The sequence below is a fragment of the Microtus pennsylvanicus genome, chromosome 11 (assembly GCF_037038515.1).
Source record: "Microtus pennsylvanicus isolate mMicPen1 chromosome 11, mMicPen1.hap1, whole genome shotgun sequence".
Taxonomy (NCBI): domain Eukaryota; kingdom Metazoa; phylum Chordata; class Mammalia; order Rodentia; family Cricetidae; genus Microtus; species Microtus pennsylvanicus.
Window position 1 is genome coordinate 18,724,578 of NC_134589.1, and position 25,560 is coordinate 18,750,137.

General features: G+C 44.0%; 1 protein-coding gene across 1 annotated transcript; it reads right to left on the reverse strand.

The window, feature by feature from the left end:
• Positions 1–1,155: 1,155 nt before the first annotated feature.
• On the reverse strand, positions 1,156–25,558 carry Lsm12 (LSM12 homolog). The gene is made up of 5 exons (XM_075990507.1): positions 25,357–25,558; positions 23,085–23,218; positions 4,807–4,916; positions 3,071–3,197; positions 1,156–2,800 (listed from the first exon to the last, which is right to left on the reverse strand). Exons 1-5 carry the CDS (start codon positions 25,478–25,480, stop codon positions 2,708–2,710), a joined length of 588 nt encoding a protein of 195 aa, XP_075846622.1. The 5' UTR covers positions 25,481–25,558; the 3' UTR covers positions 1,156–2,707.
• Between the last annotated feature and the right edge of the window lie 2 nt (positions 25,559–25,560).

Consider the following 25,560-nt stretch of genomic DNA (forward strand, 5'->3'; position numbering starts at 1 on the left):
AACCATTAGCCAAACAGTGTTTTAATCAATATAGGTTTTGTGATTATTCGGGTCTGAGCAGCCAGGAAACGAAAGTACAGTCTCCGTTTACAGGTATCTTTTTCACTACCCTCCCATTTTTTTGTAATAGGGTCTCACCATATATCCCAGGCTGGCCCTGAACTCAAGATCTTGTCTCAGCCTGTCAAGTGTTGGGTTAGGGGCACATCACCATACTGGATTCTGAATGGAAGTCATTTAAACATTCCAGGACTATCTGATGCTTCTTCTATGCGTCTGACACTTAAAATACCCTACTAACTATGCCAATTCTAGATGGGTATTTTCCATGTTCAAAATTGGGGAAATAGTTCTGAGCAGATGATAGGCCTCTCCAATTAAAAAGGAACAAAAGGCTAGGCAGTGGTGAGGCACACCTTTAATCCCAACACTGGAGGCAGAAGCAGGCGGATATCAGGGAGTCTGAGGCCAGTCCGATCTACAGAGTTCCAGGACAGCCAGAACGAAAGAGTGAAACCGTTATGAAAAACTACAACTTAAAAAAAAAAAAGGAACAAGAGAAAAGAGTAAGGAACAAGAAAAAAGAGTTAAGGACTTGAACTCAACAGCAACAAGGTCTCTTCTCTAAGGTCTACAATTCTGTGTGAATTAAATCAAAGGTTGTTCTTTGAATTTGGCGATCAGCAAGTGATGAATGGGTTTTCTTTTCAGCTGCTCTATCAAGCCACTTATAATGAATGACTGCTCTATAACACTCTCTCTCTCTCTCTCTCTCTCTCTCTCTCTCTCTCTCTCTCTCTCTCTCGGTTCCTCCCCTTTTAAAACGTGTGTGTGCTCATGGGTTTGCCCACCACAGAATGCATATGGAGGCCAGAAGACATGGAGTCGGTCTCCTTCCCTTTTTCTGTGGGTTCCGGGAATCCAACCTGGCTCACCAGGCTTGTGCACCAAGTGCCCTTACCTGTTAAGCCACCTCCCCAGTCTGGACCCCTCCTATAGCACACTGTACTTGCACTGTAATTCTGCAGGAGTTCTCAGTGGTAAGAGTGGGTAAAGAGAAAAGCAGCCATCTAAAGAGAGGCTGAACTCAGCAGGCATACTCTTCTACATTTCAGACCCTTCATTTGGGGGCACTAAAGTACGCACAAACATGAGTAATGGTTAAAAAAATTTGGGTTTTATTGTTTTTGCTAAACAATACTAAAAAAAAAAAAAACAAGGTTTTTTTTTTCCATTTTGAAGGCAGGGCTTGAATTATTTAATTTTGATCCATTTATTTAATTAAAAAAAAAAGGGAAAAGAGATCATGGCCAAAAAAAAATTAGCCCCACCCTACCCCCAAAGCTCTAGCCAGTCACATGAGCATCACCCATGTCCCACTCAGTGCCTGATATTCAGGTGGTAGCACTCTGCCCCATGAGACTACCCTGGAGGTGCAGGGACATCAAGTACCAGTTTTGGCTCTCAGCAGGTTAGTCAAACCAGGCAAACTGGTGGGCTAAAGTCCAGAAATTCTTTCAAGGTTTTCTGCTCATTGGCTAAGCACATACAAACTGTCATTAGCTTGTAAGATTTCAGGGGGTAGGAGGGGGCCGAAGAGCAGGAGGATGGTAGAAGAGAAACTAGAGATTATTCAAGCTTTTCCTGGGCTAGAGGCTCTGGACATAGACTTAAGAAAGGTTGGGGTAGATCGAGTCCAGGTTTCACAGAAGAGAAAATCAGCCCGGAGGAGAAGAGCTGAGATGTGCCATGCAAGCCAGTTCTTCCCGCAGAGGCACAGGGGAGGGGCGCTGACTCCCAAGTGGAGACTGCTGAGAGTTCGTCTAGTACCATGAAGACAAAGGCAGAGGGAGTCCTGAGGTTGGGACCAAATGTGAGACAGGTACATACAGTTAAAGACCAGAAAGCCATCAGGACCCTCAAGGCCAATCCCATCTGCACACTGGCTCTGCAGGGCTGCAGGAAGTCCTCGCTGTGAACTAAGTCAAGTTAATCGGCGGGCTCTGAGTGGTAGAAAGGACAACACATTTTTGTTTTCAGAGGGATGAGGTGGGAAGAGTGGCCATGATCTAGTAAAAAGAGACCTGCAAGAAGCAGAAAATACTTAGAGAACATTTTAATATATATTTCCATATATATATTTAAAGTTAAGAAAAATAAAACTAATTCAAGCCATGCCCTGTGCAAAAAAAAAAGGGAAAAAAAAAAAGTCAAGAAAAAAATGAAAAATTTCAAGTGAGACCTCTGTTTTCTGCTCCGGTCTCAACTTCAGAATCACAGTCAGCTTGTTACTTTTATTTTGGAAGAAAAGATGTAAAAGTTTCTTTCAATCATTCAGAAGGCAAGTATATCCACTTATAAAACCAGAATGGCAGAAACAGACTAGGAAAGGAAAGTCACAGGTGAAGGACAGAGTGGAAAGGAATTTGCAAAAATAAAACTAACAAGATGACTGTTCCAGAAGGGGCTGTGAAAAGGACATGGTGGGCCGAAGTCTGTTAGTCAAGTAATGATTCAACTTTTAAATTATTCTCTTGTTCTTTTTTTGTTGGGTGTTTGTTCAAGTCTAGGTTTTCTGAAACACTGACTCTTTAGTAAGAGTCAGCAGGAAATATAGGATCCCTTCCCTCCCCCGGCCTGCCTCCGCTGAAGCCACCACCACCATCTCTGTGGCTGGATGCTGGAAGAGTCCTCCATGTCTGTGGACTCAGGATGACAGGGCAGCCTCCTTCTGTGGTTGTTGGGCTTGTGAACGCTGCAGTATCTTTTGGCTTTCCACATCTCTAAAATGTTTTTCAACCTGCAAGAAATCGAGCACCCAAGTCAGAAATAGAGATAGGGCAAGGTCTCCTTCTTATACGATCTAAGCCAGCTTAATATGCCCAGGCCTGACTCCATGGACCATGCAGTCAGCTTTGGCCTTGCTATTATCTACCAGCCTCCTCACCTACAAGGTAGGCTGGCAGGAGCCTCTAATTTCACCACATTGTGGCAGCTGAGCCCTGCTCTGATGAGGGAGGACAAAGGCCAAGGAAGCTCCTCTCCAAAGTTTCACAGCTCCTTTACTTACTATTTTTCGTACATGGCTCAGTGCACTCCCCTCTTTGCCTTTACAATTTTCCACTTGATATGGGGGTGTAATAACAACTTCTTCCATGACTACGATGTTTTTTTCTTGCCATTTACAGTCTTTAATGCTGGAAGGAGAAGAATATAGGTGAATGTGACATCCTGCGGACATCCCATACCTCCCACCTAGTGAAGAAGTAACTTTAGAGCCAGGCATGGTAGCGCACACCTTTAATCCCAGCACTCAGGAAGTAGAGGCAGGCAGATCTCTGAGTTCGAGGTCAGCCCAGTTTATAGAGCAAGTTCCAGGATAGCCAGGGCTACCCTGTCTTAAAAAAAAAAAAAGCCAAACCAAACCAAAACAAAAAACCTTCTTCCAGTAGGCTGACCCCAAGTCCACAGCTCACTAGTCAGCCAGAAAGAGGAGCTAACAAACATCCTCCAGTCATCACTGGACAGGAAAGCAATGACACTAATGCACTATTTCGTAGGGAGAGTCAAGAACTGTTAGTCTCGGGCTGGAGAGATGGCTCAGTGGTTAAAGAGCACCGCTTGCTCTCCCAAAGGTCCTGAGTTCAAGTCCCAGCAACCACATGGTAGCTCGCAACCATCTGTAATGAGATCTGTGCCCGCTTCTGGCTTGCAGTCAGAGTACTGAGAATACTGTATACATAATAAATAAATAAATATCAAAAAAAAAAAACAAGTTAGTCTCAACCATCAGGGGCCTGGAGAACCATAAAACATTTGGTGGCTGCTTCAGAAGTTCAAGCCAAATTACAAAAGAAAAATCAGACCTGACTTAGTGGCCTGGAACAGAGGCTTGGCAACTGCTTTCTATCCAGGGTCAGATCACGAACAGCTATGGAACTCTGCCAACACATGACACATATACAAGGGGCAGACCTACCCACTCCTGGCCTAGGGAGAAATACTATTTCTAGAAATACAGTGATCTGTACTTTGCCTCCACCCAGCCCCTGCCCTCAACCATGCAAACTGTGTTCCAACTGGCCCCACTCAATTACCAGACAGGCAGACACCTGTCAGACCAGGAAACTCCATCTGAGTTCCCACATGGGGAATCCCAGGGCAGCTGATACTAAGAGAGTTCCTTCTCATACCTGGAAATGTGCAGACACCCGGCCCCAGACAGCTCTGCTGCCAGCTGCCATCTGTGCACCAGACCCTGGGTGGCTAAACAGGGTAACAGAAGGCAGCAGGGGGGTTGAGGTGGGTGTCAAAAGTTCCAGGTTTTCAGCAGTTAGGGAAGCTAGTAGAGAGTCTGACTTCTGCTGTGACAATATGTGTTTCAGGAGGAGGTAAGCAGGTGGCCTTCTGTTCTTCCTAACTCCCCGTGTTTGTCCCAAGGCACAACTAGGCAAAGTAATAAGACTTCCCTTCTTCCCTTAATAAAACCACAAGCTTTTAGAGGAAGGGACTGCAATAACAACAACAAACAAGAAGCTAATCATGAGCTCTAAATTAGGGGCTACTATCACTAGAGACCCTTACAAGACAATCCAATCCCAAACAAACTTTTATAGACCCACTGAAGTGATTCAGTTGTGATCACACTATTCCACGTGCAAAGGAATTCCAAACACCACATCTCCGGATGCCAGTGTACTGCATCCCTGGTACATTTTCAGGAAGATGACCACCCAGAAGCCTTTCATCAGACAAACAGCCAGTATCAGCTCTAGGAAAAGGAACCCCTATGCTCCCACAACTCACGTCTTGTGAATGGTCTGGAAGAGCTGCTGGCCCTCCAGGGAGACGCCAGCGCTGATTGCATAGGCCTGGCTCAGCTTCTCCTCCTTCTCCGTCCGTGCTTTGCTGGCAAGCTAGGGTGAGGGAGAGGAAAAAAGACTCAGAAAAGCATTCACCTTCATTCTTCCCAACTCAGGGAAGCAAGTCAGAAAAGATTGCTCTGGAGTCAGTTCGATTAGGAATCCAATTAAGCAAACAAACAAAAACACCAAATATAGAATTAAATAGTTATTATTTGCAATTCCTGGCAAACAACCTCTTTTCTGTTTTTCCTGAGGGCCTCCAATGTGCCAGACATGCACCGTGCTACCTAAGAGATTCAGCCTGAAGGAAACATGAAAACATATCACAAACCTGCAAACAGAAGATAACAAGTCCAGCGAAATGGTGACATGCAGTATTCAGGGGTAGGGAACAGCTGTGGGAAATGGTGCTTGGAGATAAACCAATGCACACACTTCTACTTAGAGAAAGCATACACTCACCCACTGCTGTGCCTCAGATGTAGAGACGAATGTGCACTTTCACAGACCAAGGCTGAGGCACAGCTCTTGGCAACAAGGTTCAGCCTGGCTAGCATCATAGGTTCACCTAACAGCCAAGCCTAAAGTAAACTTAATCTATCGTCATCTGAGCCGAGGGCAGCTCTGCCCCACTCCACCCTGCAAAAAAGGAGTGGTCTGAATTTTGCCTCTTGCCTGCTCCTTCACTGCTCCCTGGTGGATCAATCACAAACTGATCAAAGAAAATTCTGGTAAAATCTGATAGTCTATTAAAATGTTAGGAATCCTTCTGGCAAGGGTGGGTACCCTGTCAGCCTATGTTGTCCCACCTTACACTATTGCTTGCTAGAAAAATTTTGAGTGTGAGACAAAACAAATGTGTATACAAAGTGGTTAAGAAAAACAGGCAGATAGATAATGCACCTGAAAAGAGAATGGTCTAAAGATCTTCCGGTTCCATAAACACAAACAGTTCGTACATAGAACATAAACATAATGAAGCTGCAGCACACTAAATACACACAGTAATAATACTTAGGGGACACACAGTGGCTAGCCCACACATGCTGTCATTTTAGCCTCTCCAGATAAAAGTAGAAAGCATGACAAGCCTCTCCTCTGATTTGAAGCTAGAGCTCACCTGGTCTTCAGATATGGACATATACAAAGACAACTGCAGTGTATTACTAATCTTGCAGGCCTGGCTGCTATTCTGGCCCCATCAGGCTACAGCTTCACAGAGGAATCAATGCACTCTGAGCAAGGCAATCCCATCTGAAGTGAGAAAGTCTCGGCACTTGGAAACACTGAGTTTCTATGGAAAGAGAACGGCTGGTGTGTATTTTAAGCAACAAGCAACACTTTTTCAGGAACCAAGAAAACCCTGGTAACCAACCATGAGGGGTTTCCTTGAGTCTATTTTTCCAAACAATGTCTCAGAAAATGAAGTCTCCAAGGAAAGAAGAATAAACCAGAGAACAGTGGCACCACTGGGAGTTGCTGGTGGCCAGGCAAGAGCTCCTTCACTGAGCTATGCTTCACCTCCTGGACAATGGACAACTACTCTACCCTATAGTACCTGCAATTAAGCTTTAGATACCAGTCATCAGTTTATATGTTGTATTTTCATGGCAATCTGAAAGAGAATTTGCCTTCACCAGAAAGCAGTAAAATGGACTCAGTTTCTCCCACAATGTCCCAAACAAGGCTGAAGCTGCAGCTTTCTTGGTACAGTGCTTGCCAAGCAAATAAGAAGCAGTGGGTTTGATCCCAGCACTGCAGACACCAGGAAGTGGTGACAAAGGCCTGTAATGATACGAGAATTAGAAGCTCAAGATCATTCTCAGCCATATAGCAAGTTCCAGGGTACCCTGGGGTATGTATGTGAGATCCTCTCTCAAAAAGACCCAACCAACCTAGGCATGGTGGTACACGCCTTCAGTCCCAGCACTAGGGAGGCAGAGGCAGGCAGATCTCTGTGAATTTGAGGCCAGCCTGGTCTATAAAAGTTCCAGGACAACCAGGCTATACAGAGAATCCCTGCCTAGAAAAAATAATAATATCCAAACCAAAATAAATTGCTCGTTTCCTGGGCTAGAGAGATGGCTCAGCAGTTCCAGGACAGCCAGAGCTACAAAGAGAAACCCTGTCTGGGGGGAGGGTGGGAAGGGCAGGAGAATGTTCCCACAAAAACAATCAATATGTGTCTCCTTGCCTCAAAACTGTGAGTCGGAAAAGGAAAGGCCTTGATCTTGCTTTTTATCAGGAATAAACTCTCACAGAACATGGACCAGTCTTCTGTAAAGCAAATAACCATCACTCTCACCTTTACTGTTTACAGCAATCTGCATATGCCTATGCTATTGTCAACTGCCAATATGCTCCAGTTATTCCAAATTAGCAAGCTGAAGGTTCTTTAAAAATATATATATTTTTTAAAACTATTATTTATTTATTATGTGTACAGCATTCCTTCCATGTGTGCCCGCATGCCTGAAGGGGGCACCAGGTCTCATTATAGATGGCTGCGAGCCACCATGTGATTGCTGGGAATTGAACTCAGGACCTCTGGAAGAGCAGCTAGTGCTCTTAACCACTGAGCCATTTCTCCAGCCCCAGTTAATGAATTTTTAAATGTACTAAAACCTTATCAAGCCCAAGAGAGGTACTTGGTGCCTTTGCCACTGGGGATAACTCATTAGTTCTCTCTGGTCTTCAGTCAAGAACCTTCAATTTGGGGCTGGAGAAATGGTTCAGAGGTTGGGAGCACTGGCTTCCAGAGGTCCATTAACTACCATCACCTATCTACCCTAGCTTAGTATCTATGCTAGCTGCTGGCTTTGCTACCAATCAAAACAAGCACTAACCAGTCAGCACCTCAAAAAATAAGCACTCAAGTGTAAGAGCGCACTACATTCAGGCAAATCCACAAGTACAAGTCACTAATAGAAGGGCGCTTAACTGAAATGATGGACCTGACAACCTGCACGAGCTCGCCCCCCTTTTACTGTGTATTATTCCCACTGAAACAAGTTAACTTCTACAAACCAGAGCTTCCTTCTGAGGCCACTTTATAAATACCATCTAGATGTGGGCAAAGAAAGAAAACCACATGAATGTGATAACCAAACAAAGCACATCGAGAGTAAGTGGCTCTGAGCTGGCAAGATAGTTCAGTGGGTAAAAGTGCTTGCTGCCAACCTCAGTGACTTGAGTTCAATCCCTAGAACGCACAAGGTGGAAGGAGAACCAGCTCCTGCAAACTGCCCTCTGACTTTCACTTGCATGCACATGTGCACCCACATACATACAAAACATGTAAAAATTAAAATATTTATATTGGGGGCGGGAGAGATGGCTCAGAGGTTAAGAGCATTGCCTGCTCTTCCAAAGGTCCTGAGTTCAATTCCCGGCAACCACATGGTGGCTCACAACCATCTGGAATGAGGTCTGGTGCCTTCTTCTGGCCTGCAGACATACACACAGACAGAATATTGTATACATAATAAATGAATAAATATTAAAAAAAAAGATAAAATATTTATATTAAGTATCTCCTAGCCAAGTGATTTAATGAATATGAGAACACACAGCCCCTTGTGTACTCAGTGACATGTAGGGAAAAGAAGACGCTAAGAAAACCCAAGCAATATATACTTCATTTTGTTGCCAGCTGAGCCATCTTATTTCCATACACCAAAGAAAGCACAGGTGCTGAGGGTTCTCCAGAGGGATTCCTACTGCACACATTGAACAGACTGCGACAGCTGACAGGACAAGCAGAGTCCAGGGACCTACTGACTTCACCATGCCACTCTCAGCTTGCCTTCCCTCTGTGTTTGGGTCTGTATTTGCAGCTGCCCTTGCAGAGGGGTTAGGAAGCAATGCAGCTGTTGTCTGAAACGGCTGGTGCTGCCTGCAAGCCTGGTGGGGACAAAGTGCAGACCAGAGTAGCTAAAAACGATCATCCTAAGAAATCTTACTTCTGGCTCTTTCAGAGCTGAAGCATGCTCTTAAGACCCCCTTCCCCCTTTAAATTTAACTGGGTTTGTTTTGTTTTCTTCAAGACAGGGTTTCTCTGTGTAACAGAGCCTTGGCTATCCTGGAACTTGTCTTGTAGACCAAGTTGGCCTTGAACTCACAGAAATCTGCCTGCTTCTGCCTTCTGAGTGCTGGGATTAAAGGCATGTGCCACTGCCTGGCTAAATTTAACTGATTTTTTTATGTGTATGGGTGTTTTGCCTGCATGTAGGTGTGTACACAAGAAACATGCCTTGTGCTCAGGGACCAGAAAGGGGTGTCAGATCCCCTGAGATTGGAGTTACAGACAACTTGAACTGTCATATAGGTACTGGGAACTGAACCTAGGTCCTCTAGAAGAGCAGTAATGGTTGACCACTGAGCCATCTCTCCAACCCCTTGGAAGCCTTTATGATGCAGGGTTTCAGTACACGTAACTCAGGCTGGCCAAGAACTTGCAAGCCTCCTTCTTGATTCTGAGTGATAGGATTACAGACTTGTGCTACTAAACTCACTGGAAAATTCTTATTCTTCGCTAGCACCAAGCAAGCTCTCAAAAAGATGCCTTCCAAATGTCAATATTTCCACATCTGTTTCCTAGCTCAAAGTTCCACAGATACTACTCTGGGCCAGGTGCATATACCTGTGTACCCCCAGTTTCATGGGAGGAAGGCTAAAGTGGTATCCCTTGAGCCTAGGAGTTCAAGGCCAGGTTGGCCAACGTGGCAACTATTTAAAGCGTGTGCAAACAATCAAGAGGGAGGGAGGGAATAAAGAAAGGAGAGGAGAAAAAGATCGTCATTCAACCCTGGACAGCTGGAAACAAAAATAAAGTTCCCTAATGTGAAGTTGTGTCCTAGAATACATAATGCTGAATCAAATGGGAATGGTAGAGCCAAAAATGTCTGGCAGTGAAAACTAAAATTCTAAGATCTAATTCTGAATGAAAATTTATGCCAGGCTATGCACCAAGACAAAATTAAACACTTAATACTCAAATAACCCTATGAAATAGGGACTAAAACTAATGCTATTTGATAGACGAAGAAGCTAAGGTACAGGTGACAAGAAAATTGCCCCAAATTACCAAGTCCTAAGTGGTAGGGTCTAGATTTGAACCTGGGCAGGCTTGTTCTAGAACGTTCCATTTTTACCAGTGCTGGAGATGAACTCAGGGCTTCACACATGCTGGTAAAGTGTTTTACCAATGACAAACTCCCAGCCCCCGAGCAAGTGCTCTTGACCACTGTACTCTAGCTCCCGGTGTCACCAGCAAGAGTGAACTCTAGAGCTGGTGAGACAGGGCTCAGTGGGTACAAGCACTTGTTTGTCATCTTTCTGGTCGATCTCTGTAAAAGAGAGCAACTCCCTTAAGTTGTCCTCTAACTTCCATGTAAGCACTGTGTGCCATGGGAGTGCTCCAAATACACACAATCAAATAGACACAAATTTAAAGAGGAAATATGAAATCTAGACTAAATTTTAAAACAGAAAAAGGAAAAAAAAAAGAGTTGTCTAACCATGCTTGCAACCCCAACACTTAGGAACCTAAACCAGCTTGGCTACAGAGTAAGGTCCTTCCTGTCTAAAAAACAAACAAAAGAGAGTGAAATCCAAGGCTGGCTAGAGTTGCAATCTCTAGAATCAACATGGTGGAGCAGAAAACTGACTCCTTTCACCTCCACACATGCACATACAACTCTGAAAATAAACTCTTAAAATGCAAAGTTTTAAGTCTAAATTACTGTTGAAAATAGTTACAAATTTGAATACATAGATATCTAGGTACCAGCAGGATGCTAGGAGAGTTAGAGTGCTTGCTGTGAGAACCTGGTGACCTGAGCTTGATCCCTGGAATCTGAGACGGAGGGAACTACCACAAAGCTGTATTCTGAGCTCCACAATCACATACACAAAACATCACATACGGTCTACAAGAGCTAGTTCCAGGACAGGCTCCAAAGCCACAGAGAAACCCTGTCTCGAAAAACCAAAAAAAAAACAAAAAACAAAAAAACAAAACATCACGTACACATTAATAAAAATACAATATTCCAGCCAGGCGGTGGTGGTGCACACCTTTAATTCCAGCACTTGGGAAGCAAAGGCAGGCAAATCTCTGGGTCTGAGGCCAGCCTGGTCTACAGAGTGAGTTCTAGGACAATCAGGGCTGTTACACAGAGAATCCCTGTCTCAAAAAGACAAACAAACAAACAACAACAACAAAATATAACCCTCTGAGCTGAACTACAGGCAACTAACAGATTCCAAGGAGGGACAGGAAAACTGCCTTCAGTTTATAGCAAACGATAAACTCACCAGGCTCGAGCAACAGTACCAAATCCTTGACTGCCAAGTGTCTTAGTTAAAATCAAAGGGTCATAAAGCCACACGACTGCAGGAAACACACCTATGTGTGCATTAGTGAGTGTGTTCTGGGGGGCTTCGATAACAGAACAAGAAGAAGGTAGAAGATTGGGGTGAGAACAGAATACTGTATACATAAATGAAAATGTCAAAGAACAAATTAATAAAATAAAGAATTTTACAGAGACCAACATCATGATGTCAAGAAAAGCCCTTATAGGGGGCTGGAGAGATGGCTCAGCAGTTAAGAGCATTGCCTGCTCTTCCAAAGATCCTGAGTTCAATTCCCAGCAACCACATGGTGGCTCACAACCATCTGTAATGAGGTCTGATGCCCTCTTCTGGCCTTCAGGCATACATGCAGACAGAATATTGTATACACAATAAATAAATAAATAAATATTAAAAAAAAAAAGAAAGAAAGAGCCGGGCGGTGGTGGCACACGCCTTTAATCCCAGCACTCGGGAGGCAGAGGCAGGCGGATCTCTGTGAGTTTGAGACCAGCCTGGTCTACAAGAGCTAGTTCCAGGACAGGCTCCAAAACCACAGAGAAACCCTGTCTCGAAAAACCAAAAAAAAGAAAAGTCCTATAGCTGGGCAGTAATGGCGCATGGAAAATCCCAGCATTCGGGAGGCAGAGGCAGGCGGATCTCTGGTCTACAAGAGCTAGTTCCAGGACAGGCTCTAAAACAACAGCAAAACCCTTTCTTAAAAAAAAAAAAAAGGCCTATAAACATAGCAATCTACTTACAAAAGGTAATGAATAAAAGGGGGAGATGTTCTTGTGAGATCTAGTTGCCTCCACACCCCTCTTTTCTGCAGCCCAGGAGGACTGCCATGACTCCCAAGCCAGTCAAGACCTTGCTGAAAACCCTGAGTAAGGCTGCTGACAACACTCTTGCCTCTGTTCAACCCGTTCCCTCTGCAATGCACTCAATAACCTTTAAGTAAACAAAATGTATGTGATCTCCTTCAGCATTCAAAGAATACAGATTCTATGATAGAAAGCCATTTATTTTGGCTGATAAGAATAGGTATATCTGCTGGGCAGTGATGGTGCAGGCCTTTAATCCCAGCACTTAGGAAGCAGAGGCAGGCGAATCTCAGTGAGTTCAAGACCAGCCTGGTCCATAGAGTTAGTTGACACAGAGAAACCCTGTCTCAGAAAGAAAAAAAAAAAAAAGATGTCACTCAAACCACCATTTCTTGAAGTTCCAGGACTAGAGCAAGGCAAGTCCAAGGGAAGCCTTGTGAACTTAACACTAAGATACAGTAAATGTTTCACTGTAATGAAAAACACTACAAATCCAAGTTGCTGGGATACTGTAAAATCCACAGACTGCAATCACAGTAAAAGTAACCAGATTTCAGTCATTCAATACATATTACAGGCAGAATTTTATCTTTAACTAGTTTAAAACAAAACATCATGTTGGCAAAGCCAACTGCTTTTATCATATGCAATCATATCATAAAATATTGTTCACAGCAGCTCCTGAGCACTGACAACAATTTCAGAGTCCTAAGATTCTGAAACCATGGTTTGTTGTCAAGAACCTACCATGTCTGTCAGAGAGAAACCCAACTGAATGTAAGCTGAAACTGACCTCAACAATCTCTCCAAGAATGTCTGCTCAAACGCAACCATCGCTCAATGAGGCCATTAAAGTTCGGTGAGGAAGTCAGAGCAGTAGGTGAGCTCTAAAGCGCCAGACAGATAGTAGATATTATTTTAACATCATGAGCAGAGAAGGCAGCTTGAGGGTTGTTTCAAAAAAGCTATAAAAGGGCTGGAGAGGTGGCTCAGTGGTTAAGAGCATTGCCTCGTCTTCCAAAGGTCCTGAGTTCAATTTCTAGCCACCACATGGTGGCTCACAACCATCTGTAATGAGGTCTGGTGCCCTCTTCAGGCATGCACGCAGACAGAATATTGTATGCATAATAAATAAATAAACAAATAAATATTTTTAAAAAAGCTATAAAATCCAATCTTTCCTTTAGCCGATGATCTCACTGCCTCTTCTCCCCCCCCTTATAAATTTTACTGTACACTGAGGTATACAATATGTTATAAACACAGATAGTAAGGGATGACTATAGTGGCTGAGTTCACATATCAGAACAGACTTGGCAGTGCACAGCTATGATCCCGTCCTTTAGACAGTTGAAGTAGGACAATTATAAGTTCCAAGCCAGTGTTTGTGCTCTCTCCCAAAGAAAATAGACACTGGCTTTTAACAGTCTCTTCTCTAATACCTCTAGTTTAGCTCAGTGACAGAAAAGACAGGTAAGCTGAGCAATGTCATTTGCTAAGGTCACGTATGGGAAGCCTCCACTAAGAAGCTCACTATGCCAAGGGTCGATGAACTACAACTAGGAGCCAAATCCAGCCAACTACCCACTTGAGATAAGTTCTACTGGAGAACAATAAGAACCATCTGACTATATACAATCTACAAAGGGAACAAACACTATCTAGTGTTTAATACAGGAAGATCCACAAAGCTTAGAAGAGTGACTGCCCAACCCTTTATAGGAAAACGATTGTTGCCCCCTTTCTTAGGTGTTATTCTCAAGCTCATTCTTGTTACCCTGAATCTCACCAAGTTAATGTACCTAAGAGGGACAGTATGCTTATCATGCACAAAGACCTGGATTCAATTTCCAGAATACCCCTCGAAAATGCTGCAGTCCCTCAATACTCCCAACAAATGTGAGATTCCTCAGAGCAAGGGAAAGGGCTTAATCATCCTGACATTTCCCAGTACCTGGGAAGAAGGGAAAATAAGAGAAAGGTGGACAAAACCAATCAAAAAGCTAACAGGTCCCAGCAGTTAAATGAGTGATCACTCAACTCCTTAAAAGTCCTTCCAGGGCAGGGTACACACATCTAGTTCCACCCAGGAGGCTGAGGCAGCAGGACAGGAAGCTGGAGCTCTAAGAGACTCATGTCCCCACCTAAAAAGAGGAAAGCAAGTCTTCGCAAGTTCCAAATTCTATCACACCATACTTTTGGTATAGTGTGTGGATCCTTTTACTTTCCGTCTCCAGGGAAATTTCTGGCATTTCCCTAAGCTAGTCTAGAAATTCCAGTGCTAGTAGAATGAACTCTATCACTTGTTCTTTGCCATAAACTAAGCCAACTAGAGTATCTTCTCAACACTGGAAGCACAGCACCACTGGACCCACCATAAAATCCATACTCTTGAGCTGGGCAGTGGTGGCACACACCTTGGATACCAGCACTTGGGAGGCAGAGGCAGGCGGATCTCTGTGAGTTTGAGACCAGCGTGGTCTACAAGAGCTAGTTCCAGAACAGGCTCCAAAGCTACAGAGAAACACTGTCTCGAAAAACAAAACAAAAACAAAAAATCCATACTCTTAACAATATTTATGACCTAACTCTCTGTCCATCACAGGGGCAAACAACTGTCCTTTCCTGTGAAAAAGGTGTCTTCATCACACCCTATGATCCTGAGAAAGCCCTTTGGTAATTAATGGCCTAAGGAGGGCCATGGAGTTAGCTGGCTGACAAGTACTGTGGGCCAAGCTGAGTCACAAGCTCTAGTCTGGAGCAATGGCTCCTCTACCACACACCCCCCCCCCTTTTTTTTTTAAAGGATCAGAGTGATCCTAAAGTGTGAATGACATGAAACTGACCTTCAAAATATTAGGGGTTCTTTGTTTTTCAAGACAAGGTTTCTCTGTATAACAGCCCTGGCTGTCCTGGAACTCACTCTGTAGACCAGGCTGCCTCGAACTCACAGAAATCGCCTGCTTTAATCCCATATGTTGGGATTAAAGGCATGTGGCACCATGGCCCAGCTAAACCAGTGGTTCTTAAATGGCAGACGATCACTACCTGTTTGACACTTAACATGTCCCTTGCCTTCAGCAGTACAGAACTCTTCCTCTCCACTTCCCCAACTGCATCTCAAGACATATCCGCGACAAAGACTGTCTGCCCAGAACCAGGCACACATCTTATTGTTAGACTCACAACTAGGACTGCAACCTTGACTAATACTTCCCACATATACCAAACACACATACTGAAAGAGAGAGAGAGAGAAAGAGAGAGTGTGTGTTTGCCTGCATGGTATGTGTAAGGCCCATGGATTTGATCCCAAACAGTGGAATTTCAAAACAAAACAAAAGACCTCATAACTAAAACAGACGGTGACCAGGGATACTTCTGACTCTACTTGGTATTAAAAGCATACCTTAACACATTAGTGTCAAGATATAGTAAAGGGGCAGGGACTGAAAAGATGGCTCAATTAAGAGTACTGGCTGCTCTTCCAAAGGACCCAGGTTCAATCAATTCCCAGCAATCACATGGCAGCTCACTCCTGTCTGTATCTCCAATTCCAGGGCTTCTAACACCCTCATATAGACACACATGCAGGCAAAAACACCTATGCACATGAAATAAAAAAAAAACTAATAAAAAGGGATATAATAAAGGGAATTGCTAATGGGCTAGGTTCACAATAGGTCACAACTATCAACTACCCAGGAATTTACTCAAACTTGGGAGTTTAACCAACAAATCACCAGAAAATTATAGTTATATTGACTCTCAGCTGTAAAGCTGATAAAAATTCAAATAAAAATGAAGTAAATTTGTCCTCCACTGTGACAACATACTTAAAAGTAGTTTCTTTTTAAAAAGAAATCTTTCTTTTCCATATTCTCAGCTGTATCACTACCACCAGACCTAAAGCCAGATTCCATTTTGATTCATTCAGCTGGGTGGTGGTGGCGCACGCCTTTAATCCCAGCACTTGGAGGCAGAGACAGGTGGATCTCTGTGAGTTTGAAGTCAGCCTGGTGCCAAAGCTACAGAGAAACCCTATCTCAAAAAACAATTTTGATTCATTCAACATCATCACCAGGGACTGATAGGCAAACTGAATCTCTTCTCTTCTGTTTCTATTGGGTCACTCACTGATTATTAGTCATGAACATGGCTCAGAAATAGATCTGAAAAGGCTGACAGACCAGTCAGGGGTTTGGGAAGGGAGGTAAATGTTTAACTTCTCTATCACCCATGTGTTTCCATTTCCCATTTGCTTCTTTTTCCTACATCTGTAACATCTGCAGAAAGCATTTTCTAACACACCAAAATATTAAGGGATTTACACTGCATATAATGCACTGGATGCATTAATTTCCCAGACATGTTCAATCATATAGTCTATCAGCTGCCTATGTCCCAGGACAGTTAGGAAATGGACCCTACACACAGGGAGATGATGTCATAATGCAATGGCAAAAGGTTGGCCACCTGACATAAACACACGTGCTGGCCTTTTGGAGCATAGCTGCCTAGGTTCTGTGGCGCTCACTTTGACCTCCAGTACTCAGGTAAATGTATGATGAACTATGTAGAGGGAAAACATTGTCCTAGAAATCCCTGGTAGTTCTAGTCACCTAAGAAAAAAAAAATCTCCATCCTTTATAAGGTATTTGTGGTAGCAAGCACAAACTCTATACTCTTCAAATCTTGAACTGGCAAATTCCAAGTATCTAACTGAATAACAATAACATCATTGCTCTTAGTCGTTTTCCCTTCTACACATTGTTCCTTTTCCTTGGTCCCAAAAATCTAAGGAGCATCAATTTGGGAAAACAAAACCTGGCACTGTGGTGCTTACCTGTAATCTCATCACTCAAGAGGCTGAGCCAGAAAGATTAGGAATTCCAGGCCAGATCATTTTAGGCTACACAGGAACTGTACCAAGACAGTGGTAGATGAGGAGACTAGAAATACAGCATGCACAAAACTCGAGATCTGGTTCTCCAGCACCCCTAAATCAGGCATGGTGGCACATACCTGAAATGCTAGCACTTGGAAGAAAGGGACAGGAGGACCAGAAGTTTGAGAGTCACAGTCACCCTCAACTATATAGACTGTTGGAGGCCAGTCTGGATTACATGAAATCCTGCCTTAAAAAAAAAAACAAAAAAGAAAAAACAGAAACAAGGTGGTGGTGGCATATACCTTTAATCCCAGCACTCAGGCAGTAGAGGCAGGCAGATCTCTGAGTTCGAGGTCAGCCTGGTCTACAGAACAGCCAGTACAAAGAGAAATCCTGCCTCAATTAAAAAAGAGAGGAAAAAAAAGAGAGAGAGAAAGCCGGGCAGTGGTGGCGCACGCCTTTAATCCCAGCACTTGGGAGGCAGGCGGATCTCTGAGTTTGAGGCCAGCCTGGTCTACAAGAGCTAGTTCCAGGACAGGAACCAAAAGCTACGGAGAAACCCTGTCTTGAAAAATCCAAAAAAAAAAAAAAAGAGAGAGAGAGAGAGAGAGAGAGAGAGAAATAATGAATTACAATGGATAATCTGGACCTCACTTACAATTAGCTTTTACTTCAAAGATTCTATCAGGAAAATTCTGAACACTCTAACAGGATACAATGTTACCACAGAAAAGAAAAAAAATTACATTCAAAGAAGTCACTCAGCAGTTCAGCACTTGCCCAGCAAAACCCCATCCAGCCCCTAACTCCCAAGCACAGCCAAGACTACTACAATTCTACTGTCATCTCAAAGCTTCCTCTTCTACCATACTGCTAGGGCTAGACTTAAGACTTGTTAGTCTAAACTGGGCGGTGGTGGCGCACGCCTTTAATCCCAGCACTCGGGAGGCAGAGGCAGGCGGATCTCTGTGAGTTCGAGACCAGCCTGGTCTACAAGAGATAGTTCCAGGACAGGCTCCAAAACCACAGAGAAACCCTGTCTCGAAAAACCAAAAAAAAAAAAAAAAAAAAAAAAAAGACTTGTTAGTCTAGTGACTTGCTAATTTGAAGCAAATTGGCTCATTCCCAGAAGTCACTAATTTATACCTTCTCTAGTTGAGCTTATTATTAAGTATTTCCCTTAAAAGTCATTACATCAGCAAGATGAGCCAGCATACCAGAGGGTCTCCCACTGAAGTCGTTAAGTGCAGAACAGCACTCTGCTTCCCAGACCGTAAGTTCCTGACACCCTGCACTGCATCAGTTTTCTTCCAGGCTTCTCAGAGAACATTAGCTCCCTTAATACGCTGAAACAACCCTCTGACATCAGGAAACTCCCAGCCCGTGTTCCTAGAAATGGGACAAATTTGGGGCCAGAGATATGGCTCAGTAGCTATGGCACTGACTGTTCTTCCAGATGACCTGAGTTTAATTCCCAACACCCACACGGCAGCTCACAATTGTCTGTAACTCCATTTCCTGGGGATCTGACACCTTCACACCAATGTACATAAAATAATTAAAAAAAAAAAAAAAGGAAACGTGACAAATTTGGGGAGGAGGTAGTGGAGATCAAAATCAGTGCATTGCTGAGTGTGACAACGCACACCCAACTTGGGAGACAGATGTAAGAGGAGCTCTATGAATTCAAAGTTTGGTCTACATAGTGAGCTCCAGGCCAGATAGGCAATAGAGTGAGACCCGTCAAAAAATAAAACAAAAAACAGCTGTGCCTTGTGCAAGCTAGGCAAGCATTATACCACTAAGTTACATGCTCAGACCAAGAAATTTTTATGTCCATGTCACTGAAGCAACATGTAACAGCCACTCAGACGGTTTTCAGTACAGTCCAGCAGGCAGTCTGAGTGAGTCTCCAAGGAGGAATGGCAAAGCATCCTGCTAAGTCAATTCGAAAGAAAAGCAGACTGTTAATTCATGAACACCTTTGCAAATGAAGAATGAAATGAGTCCAGAGACAACTAAACCCCTCAACTTCATTTCAGTTCTTGGCTTCTCTTTCCGGCAATCTTTTCTAGATTAGGCAAGTGGGCTGTACAGGTCTAAGAAAAACAGAGTTCTGGTGTTCCCCAAGCTAGTACTTCTTGCTGCTTTTTTATAAAAGTGGGGGTAAACAACCAGTTTATAACAACGCTGGTAAATAAGACCAACCAGCAAAGCTTAGTGGTGGTGCAGGCCTACGATCTCAGCACTCAGGAGGTGGAGGCTCAGAAGTTCAAGGTCATTCTGAGCTAGAGTGAGTTTGAGGACAATCTGGGATTCATAAAATCTCTTATCAAAAGATCAAAATAAATTAAAAAATAAAAAAAAGTCAACAACACTGAATAGCAGAAATCCAAACATTAAAAGCAAAGCTAATCCACACACTAACCTAAGCAAGAGTTGTGATATGAGGTTAAACACCAAAGGACGGAGTAATGGTTGGTGCATGTGTGCTTATGTGCGCAGACTTCTCAGGAGTTCACACACAACGGTAATAACGATACCAAACACATCCTACCCCTCTAACTGGTGATACTTGGTCACAAGGACAGGAATCTTTTATCTTCTTATTCTTTAGTGTCCTCTTCCCAATAATCATTACTATTCCCTAAGGTTTAAGGGAGAGACTTTACATAAATACACAAGGTAACAGCTGCAGTTCTAACACCCTGGGAATAAATCACTTCATTCAAATCTTTTAAATTTTCATGAGCTGTAACAGAAGGCCACCCAAAGAGCTCCAATATTCTAGTAGGAGGTATCAGACTAAGTCAAGGTTTTAAACATCTACAAGCTTCAAAAACTGGGACAGCCAGAATGTAACTACCCTCAAGATGAAACCTAAGACCTTTCCAACCTGCCCTTAGTCAAGAGCTAAGAAAGAAAGAAAAAAAAAAGAAAAAAAGTGTCATTTCCATGGAGTCTAACAAGGGAGCTCCGGATCTCATGTAACTAACACTCACTGCCCTCTCTACTGTGCAGCTGTCTGTGGTTTCCTTGCTTTGCTGAACTGCAGCAAACACCCCATTCCCCAGAGAGGCAGGAGAAGACACATTATTACAAGACTCCTCTACAGGGAAAAACTTCCACAACAAGCAAATCCCAGACAGCCACTACTAAAGTGAAGTCCTAACTCACTGCTGACAAGTTGTTCATGAAGCACCTACTCTGTGCAATGCACTCAATGACTCACTGGTGCACCTAAGGGTGCAGCTCAACAGCAGAGTGTTTGCCTGACTAAAGTGAACCTACCTACCAAGTATGACAAGGAAAGATGAAATGTATAACTACAGTTACAAAAAGGCTATATATAAGCAACTTTGGGGCAGTTTACCCAAGACACATCACTTTGTACCTGTTGTCCAACTGTAAAATAAAAGCACCCCCTTTACTCTCAAAAAAATGCCTGAGGGCTGGAGAGATGGCTCAGCCGTTAAAGGCTGGGCTCACAACCATAAATATAAAAAAATACCTGAGTTGTGCTAAAAGCTATTGGGTGGGAAGCTATTCCCAAGAAGAAATAGTGGAGACAGATTACTTTAGGCCAATTGATCAGACTTCTTGAGAGAGGTGCTGTTTTATTCAGTCCTGATAGCTAAGTCTTCAGCTATTCTGAAAGAGCATTCTATGTAAAGGAGACGGGACAGGGAAGCTTTGGCAAGGCAGGCAGGGTAGGTGGTTGATCAGTTGATTGTTTGATTAACTGAAGAGTAAAAAGATGTGGTTGGGGTTGCCATAAATCAACAGGGACAAGCAAGATTAAAACATCCTAAACATCTGAGGTGTCAGACCTCAAAATTAAATATGAAGACAAAAAAAAAAGATCAATGCAGTCACTGTTTTTCAAAGTTTTTTTTGTTGGTGGTGTGTTTTTTGTTTTTAGTTTTTCAAGACATGGTTTCTCTGTGTAGTCCTGGGTGTCCTGGAACTCGCTCTATAGACTAGGCTGGCCTCAAACTCAGATTCACCTGCCTCTGTCTCCTAAGTGCTGGAATTAAAGGTGTGCACCATTACATCTGGGTTATGGCTTTCAAATTTTTAAGTCATGTATCTCTTAGAAGTATGAAACACTCCTAACTCTTGACCCATTCTGTACAATACTCACACTACATAACTCCAGGTCAATGGGCACCACCCCTGTGAACTCCACGGCCACCAAAAATTAACACACAGACTCTAGGTTTACAAAAGGGGTGAAGAGCCGGGTGGTGGCGGTACACACTTTAAATCCCAGTACTTAAGAGGCAGAGACAGGCGAATCTCTATGAGTTCAAAGGCCAGCCTGGTTTACAGAGAAACCCTGTCCGTCCCCCCCCCAAAAAAAGGAATGGTGGGGGTGAGAGGGAAAAAGGGTTGGGAGATGGGTCAGTTAAAGTGCTTGCCACACAAACAGGAGGCCATGACATGATTTCAATTCCTAGGACCCAAGTAAAAGGCTGACTGTGGTAGCTTTGGACTCTCTGCTATGAGGAGAGACAAAAGGAACTCTGGAGTTCTTTGGCCAGCCAGTATGGCTGAATCAGGTTCAATTAGACCTTGTTTCAAAAAAAACAAAAAGTAAGTGAAAGAGGAAGAAATCCCACGTCAGCCTCTATTCACAAGTCCTCTTTATAAAGGGCAAACACAAGCTCTCAACTCTGAATATAAAGATTAGGCTGGCAGGGGCTGGAGAGATGCTTTAGTAGTTAAGAGCATTTGATGCTCTTTCAGAGGACCTGAGCACCCTATCAGATGGCTCACAGCTGCAGTCACTAGCTCTAGGGAATCCGACGCCCTCTTCTGGCCTCCTCAGGCACTTGAACACATACAAGGGATAGACTGGGCATGATGGCGCACACCTTTAACACAAACACTTGAGAGGTAGAGGCAAGTGGATCTCCATGGGTGCAGGGCCAACCTGGTCTATATTAGCAAGGTCCAAGCCAACCAGCGATACATAATGAGACCCTGTCCCAAAAAATGAACAAATCAATAAATGAATCAATTATTATTATTATTTGTATACGGTTCCAATTTAGAACTTGCTATGTCAATCAGACTGGCCCTAACAATCCTCTTGCTTCTGTCTCCTACATACAAGGACTACAACCATGCCCAAATTTCAAGATATGAGTATTTTTTCCCCTTTGTGACAAGATCTCATGTTGTATTCCAGGCTGGTCACAAACTCATTCAGTAGCTGAGGATGACCTTCAACTTCTGAACCACTTCTGTCTACCTCCCAAGTGCTGAGGTTGCAGGCATGCACCACCAAAGATATTTCTTTAGGTGCAACAAAGATATTAGAAAATAACAAGAGCAATTACATAAACAAACTTTAGAAAAGATATCAAGCCAGGTTTAGTGGTGCTCACTCATAATTTTAGCACTTAAGAGGTGTAGTCAAGCTGGGCGGTAGTGGCACAAGCCTTTAATCCCAGCACTTGGGAGGCGGAGGCAGATGGATCTCAGTGAGTTTGAGGCCAGCCTGGTCTACAGAGCAACTTCCAGGGCAGCCAGGACTGTTACACAGGAGAAACCCTGTCTTGGAAAAAAAAAAAAAAGAGTCTACATAACAAGTTCAAGGTCAGCCTAGGCTAAGTGAGACCCTGTCTCTAAACCAAAGAAAGGCCAGGCAGATGGTGGTGCACGCCTTTAATCCCAGCACTGGGGAGGCAGAAGCAGGCGGATCTTTGCGAGTTCAAGGCCAGTCTGGTCTACAAGAGTGAGTTCCAAGACTGGTTCCATAACTTCTGAGAAATCCTGTCTCAAAAAAAAACAAAGAAAGGTGGGAAAAGAAGCTCAGCTTGTGGAGTGCTTGCCTAGCATCAGGAGGACCTGTGTTTGATCCCTATCATCACAGAAACAATATTTGTGGTAAGGCATGCCTATAATCCCAACATTTAGGAGGCAGTGTCAGGAAAATCTTAAATTCAAAGTCATCCTCAGCTATATATTAATAAGTTCAAGGTTAGCACAGGATGCATGAGAACCTGTCTCAAGAGGGAAAAAAAAAGCAGTCCCTGCCCCACCCAAAGAAAAAAACACAATAAGCAACATATATCATAAGAAATCGATGAGACCCTTTCCCAACAGTTTAGACAGCTAGAATCACCCTTGAATTCTTACCTTACTAACATTGAGCGAAGCTAGGGGAGGAGGGGTTTCTGTTCGATCATTAATTATTTCCACTTCTGAAACATATTGTAAGTTTATAAGCAAGATGTCTGCGTGGTTGGGCTTTCCACTGGAAGAGGGACATTCTGGTGAGAAAATAAAGTTAAGGGAAATAGGACAAAGGCGCATCACACAAGAAGTACAGAAAAAACTACAGGTGGGCTGGAGAGATGGCTCAGTGGTTAAGAGCATTGCCTGCTCTTCCAAAGGTCCTGAGTTCAATTCCCAGCAACCACATGGTGGCTCACAACCATCTGTAAAGAGGTCTGGCGCCCTCTTCTGGCCTTCAGGCATACAGGCAGAATATTGTATACACAATAAATAAATATTTAAAAGAAAAAACTACAGGCTTAGAAAAAAGACAAGCAAGCCCCACAGAAGTCCTTCTTACACTCTTCAAAAAAAAAAAAAAATAGCCGGGCGGTGGTGGCGCACGCCTTTAATCCCAGCACTCGGGAGGCAGAGGCAGGCGGATCTCTGTGAGTTCGAGACCAGCCTGGTCTACAAGAGCTAGTTCCAGGACAGGCTCTAAAAACACAGAGAAACTCTGTCTCGAAAAACCACAAAATAAATAAATAAACAAACAAATAAATAAATAAAAAATAAATCCCACATTACCTTGCTTTTGCCTAAATGCATAACCAAAATATCTAAAGCTTTTCAAAGTCATCTAAACCAGAAAATGAAAGCCTCAAGGATTTCTGCCACTTTCTCTTTTACGGAGAGAAATGTAGTTTTAACGCCACAGGCGCTGTTTGTCTTGAACTCGGGAGCAGCACTGGAGTCAGTGCTTTCAGGTGGGGTCAATGCTTGTGCGGCTCCCTGTCTACAGTGGGCAGCTCACTCGCTTAGATTCACGTTCTTTCTTTTCTCAGTTTCTTCTCCCCACTTGTAATTTCCCATTTGTCGGAGGCAAGAGCTACACCACTGGGAAGGAAACTATCCCAAATGACACCTAGTTCATTCATCCATCCATCCATTCATTTTCCCACCATTTACTGAGATCCTTCGGTGTGCCAGGCAAAAGTAGAGTCTTCCTTCTAAGACCCTCCAACTAAGCCACTAAAGGAAGACAGTTTAGGCCAAGGATAATCTCTTGTTTTTAAAAATAACACAAGATAAAGGGGCTGTTCTTGTAATTAGTTTGTTATAATTAAAAATCTTGCTGAGCTGGAAATCGACAACTCAGGATTAAATTAAAGGCAGCAGACTCTGTACAAAATTTCTTTTTAAAGACAGAGGCTACTTTCCCCTAAAAATAAATAAATGATAACGCAAGTAAGCCCACCTGTAGCTCAAATAAAGAGGGAAGTATGGTACATTTATTCCAACCAGAAAATGTTCTGTTTTTCAACACTGAGTTTGCTGGAGTAACTCAGAAATCATTTCCACCCCAAGGGAACAAAGCCACCTCTTCCATTAGGTTAACACTGATACTTTAAAAAAGAAGGACGTTACTGTGGAAAACTGAGGACGTCCATGAATTGAACTGAACCGAAGCCCACAATGTCATACATAAACCCCTGAAAAACGTGGCAAGTCCTCTCGGGACCAGGCTTCCAGTTCCAACACCCCCTGAACAGCAATTTTCAAACGACTGAGAACCTCAAAATCAGCACACACACACACACACCCCACACACAACGATACCAAGCATACACGACTCTAGCAAAATTAACCACCAATTCGAATACAAAATCTATCCTGCACTTCCTATCCCCAAATTGGAACGGGCCATTTGGTCACCATCCCACCGCCCTTTCTTGAACCCAATCTCATCAGCCCACTCCTCAAGTCCATACCCTTGTCCTACTACCAGTTCCTGACCCTAGACACCCCTCCCCAGAGCATTTTCCACTCCCCAACTCCATCCGGGCTCCAATCCCCAGCCCCCTCCCCACCAGTACCCCATCCCTTATTCACTGAGTCCCCTTAACACACCGTTCCCTCTCGAAAAGCCACCCGCGTGTCAAGCCCCGCTCCACCCACCAACCCTCGGCTGGGGCCCGGCTCTCGCAAGGGGTGGGAGACAAGGGTCCCCCAAGTGGACCGAAAGGCCCGCGGGAGGGGGAGGGGAACGCAGGGCCGTGCGCATGCGCCCAGGGCGACGCGGTAGCCGGTCGCCCCTAGGCCGGGAGGGCCCTAGCTGCCGCCGCCGTCCCCCGCCCCCCACCACCGCACCTACACGCTGGCCCGGCCTTGGGGTCCACGCAGAGAAGGATACTTAGAGCCAGCATTTTGGACTGGTAGTCGAAGGCTACCACCTCGCCCTGCAACCGCTGCTCCTGGCACGTCCGGCACGACACCTGGCTCCCAACGCTGAAATACTCGCCCGGAGGAGCCGCCATCTTGGAAGAGCAGCCGCGGCCCGCGGCGGCGGCGGCAGCAGCGGGCGAAAGCCGGGCCCCCAGCAAGCGCCGCGCCGCGA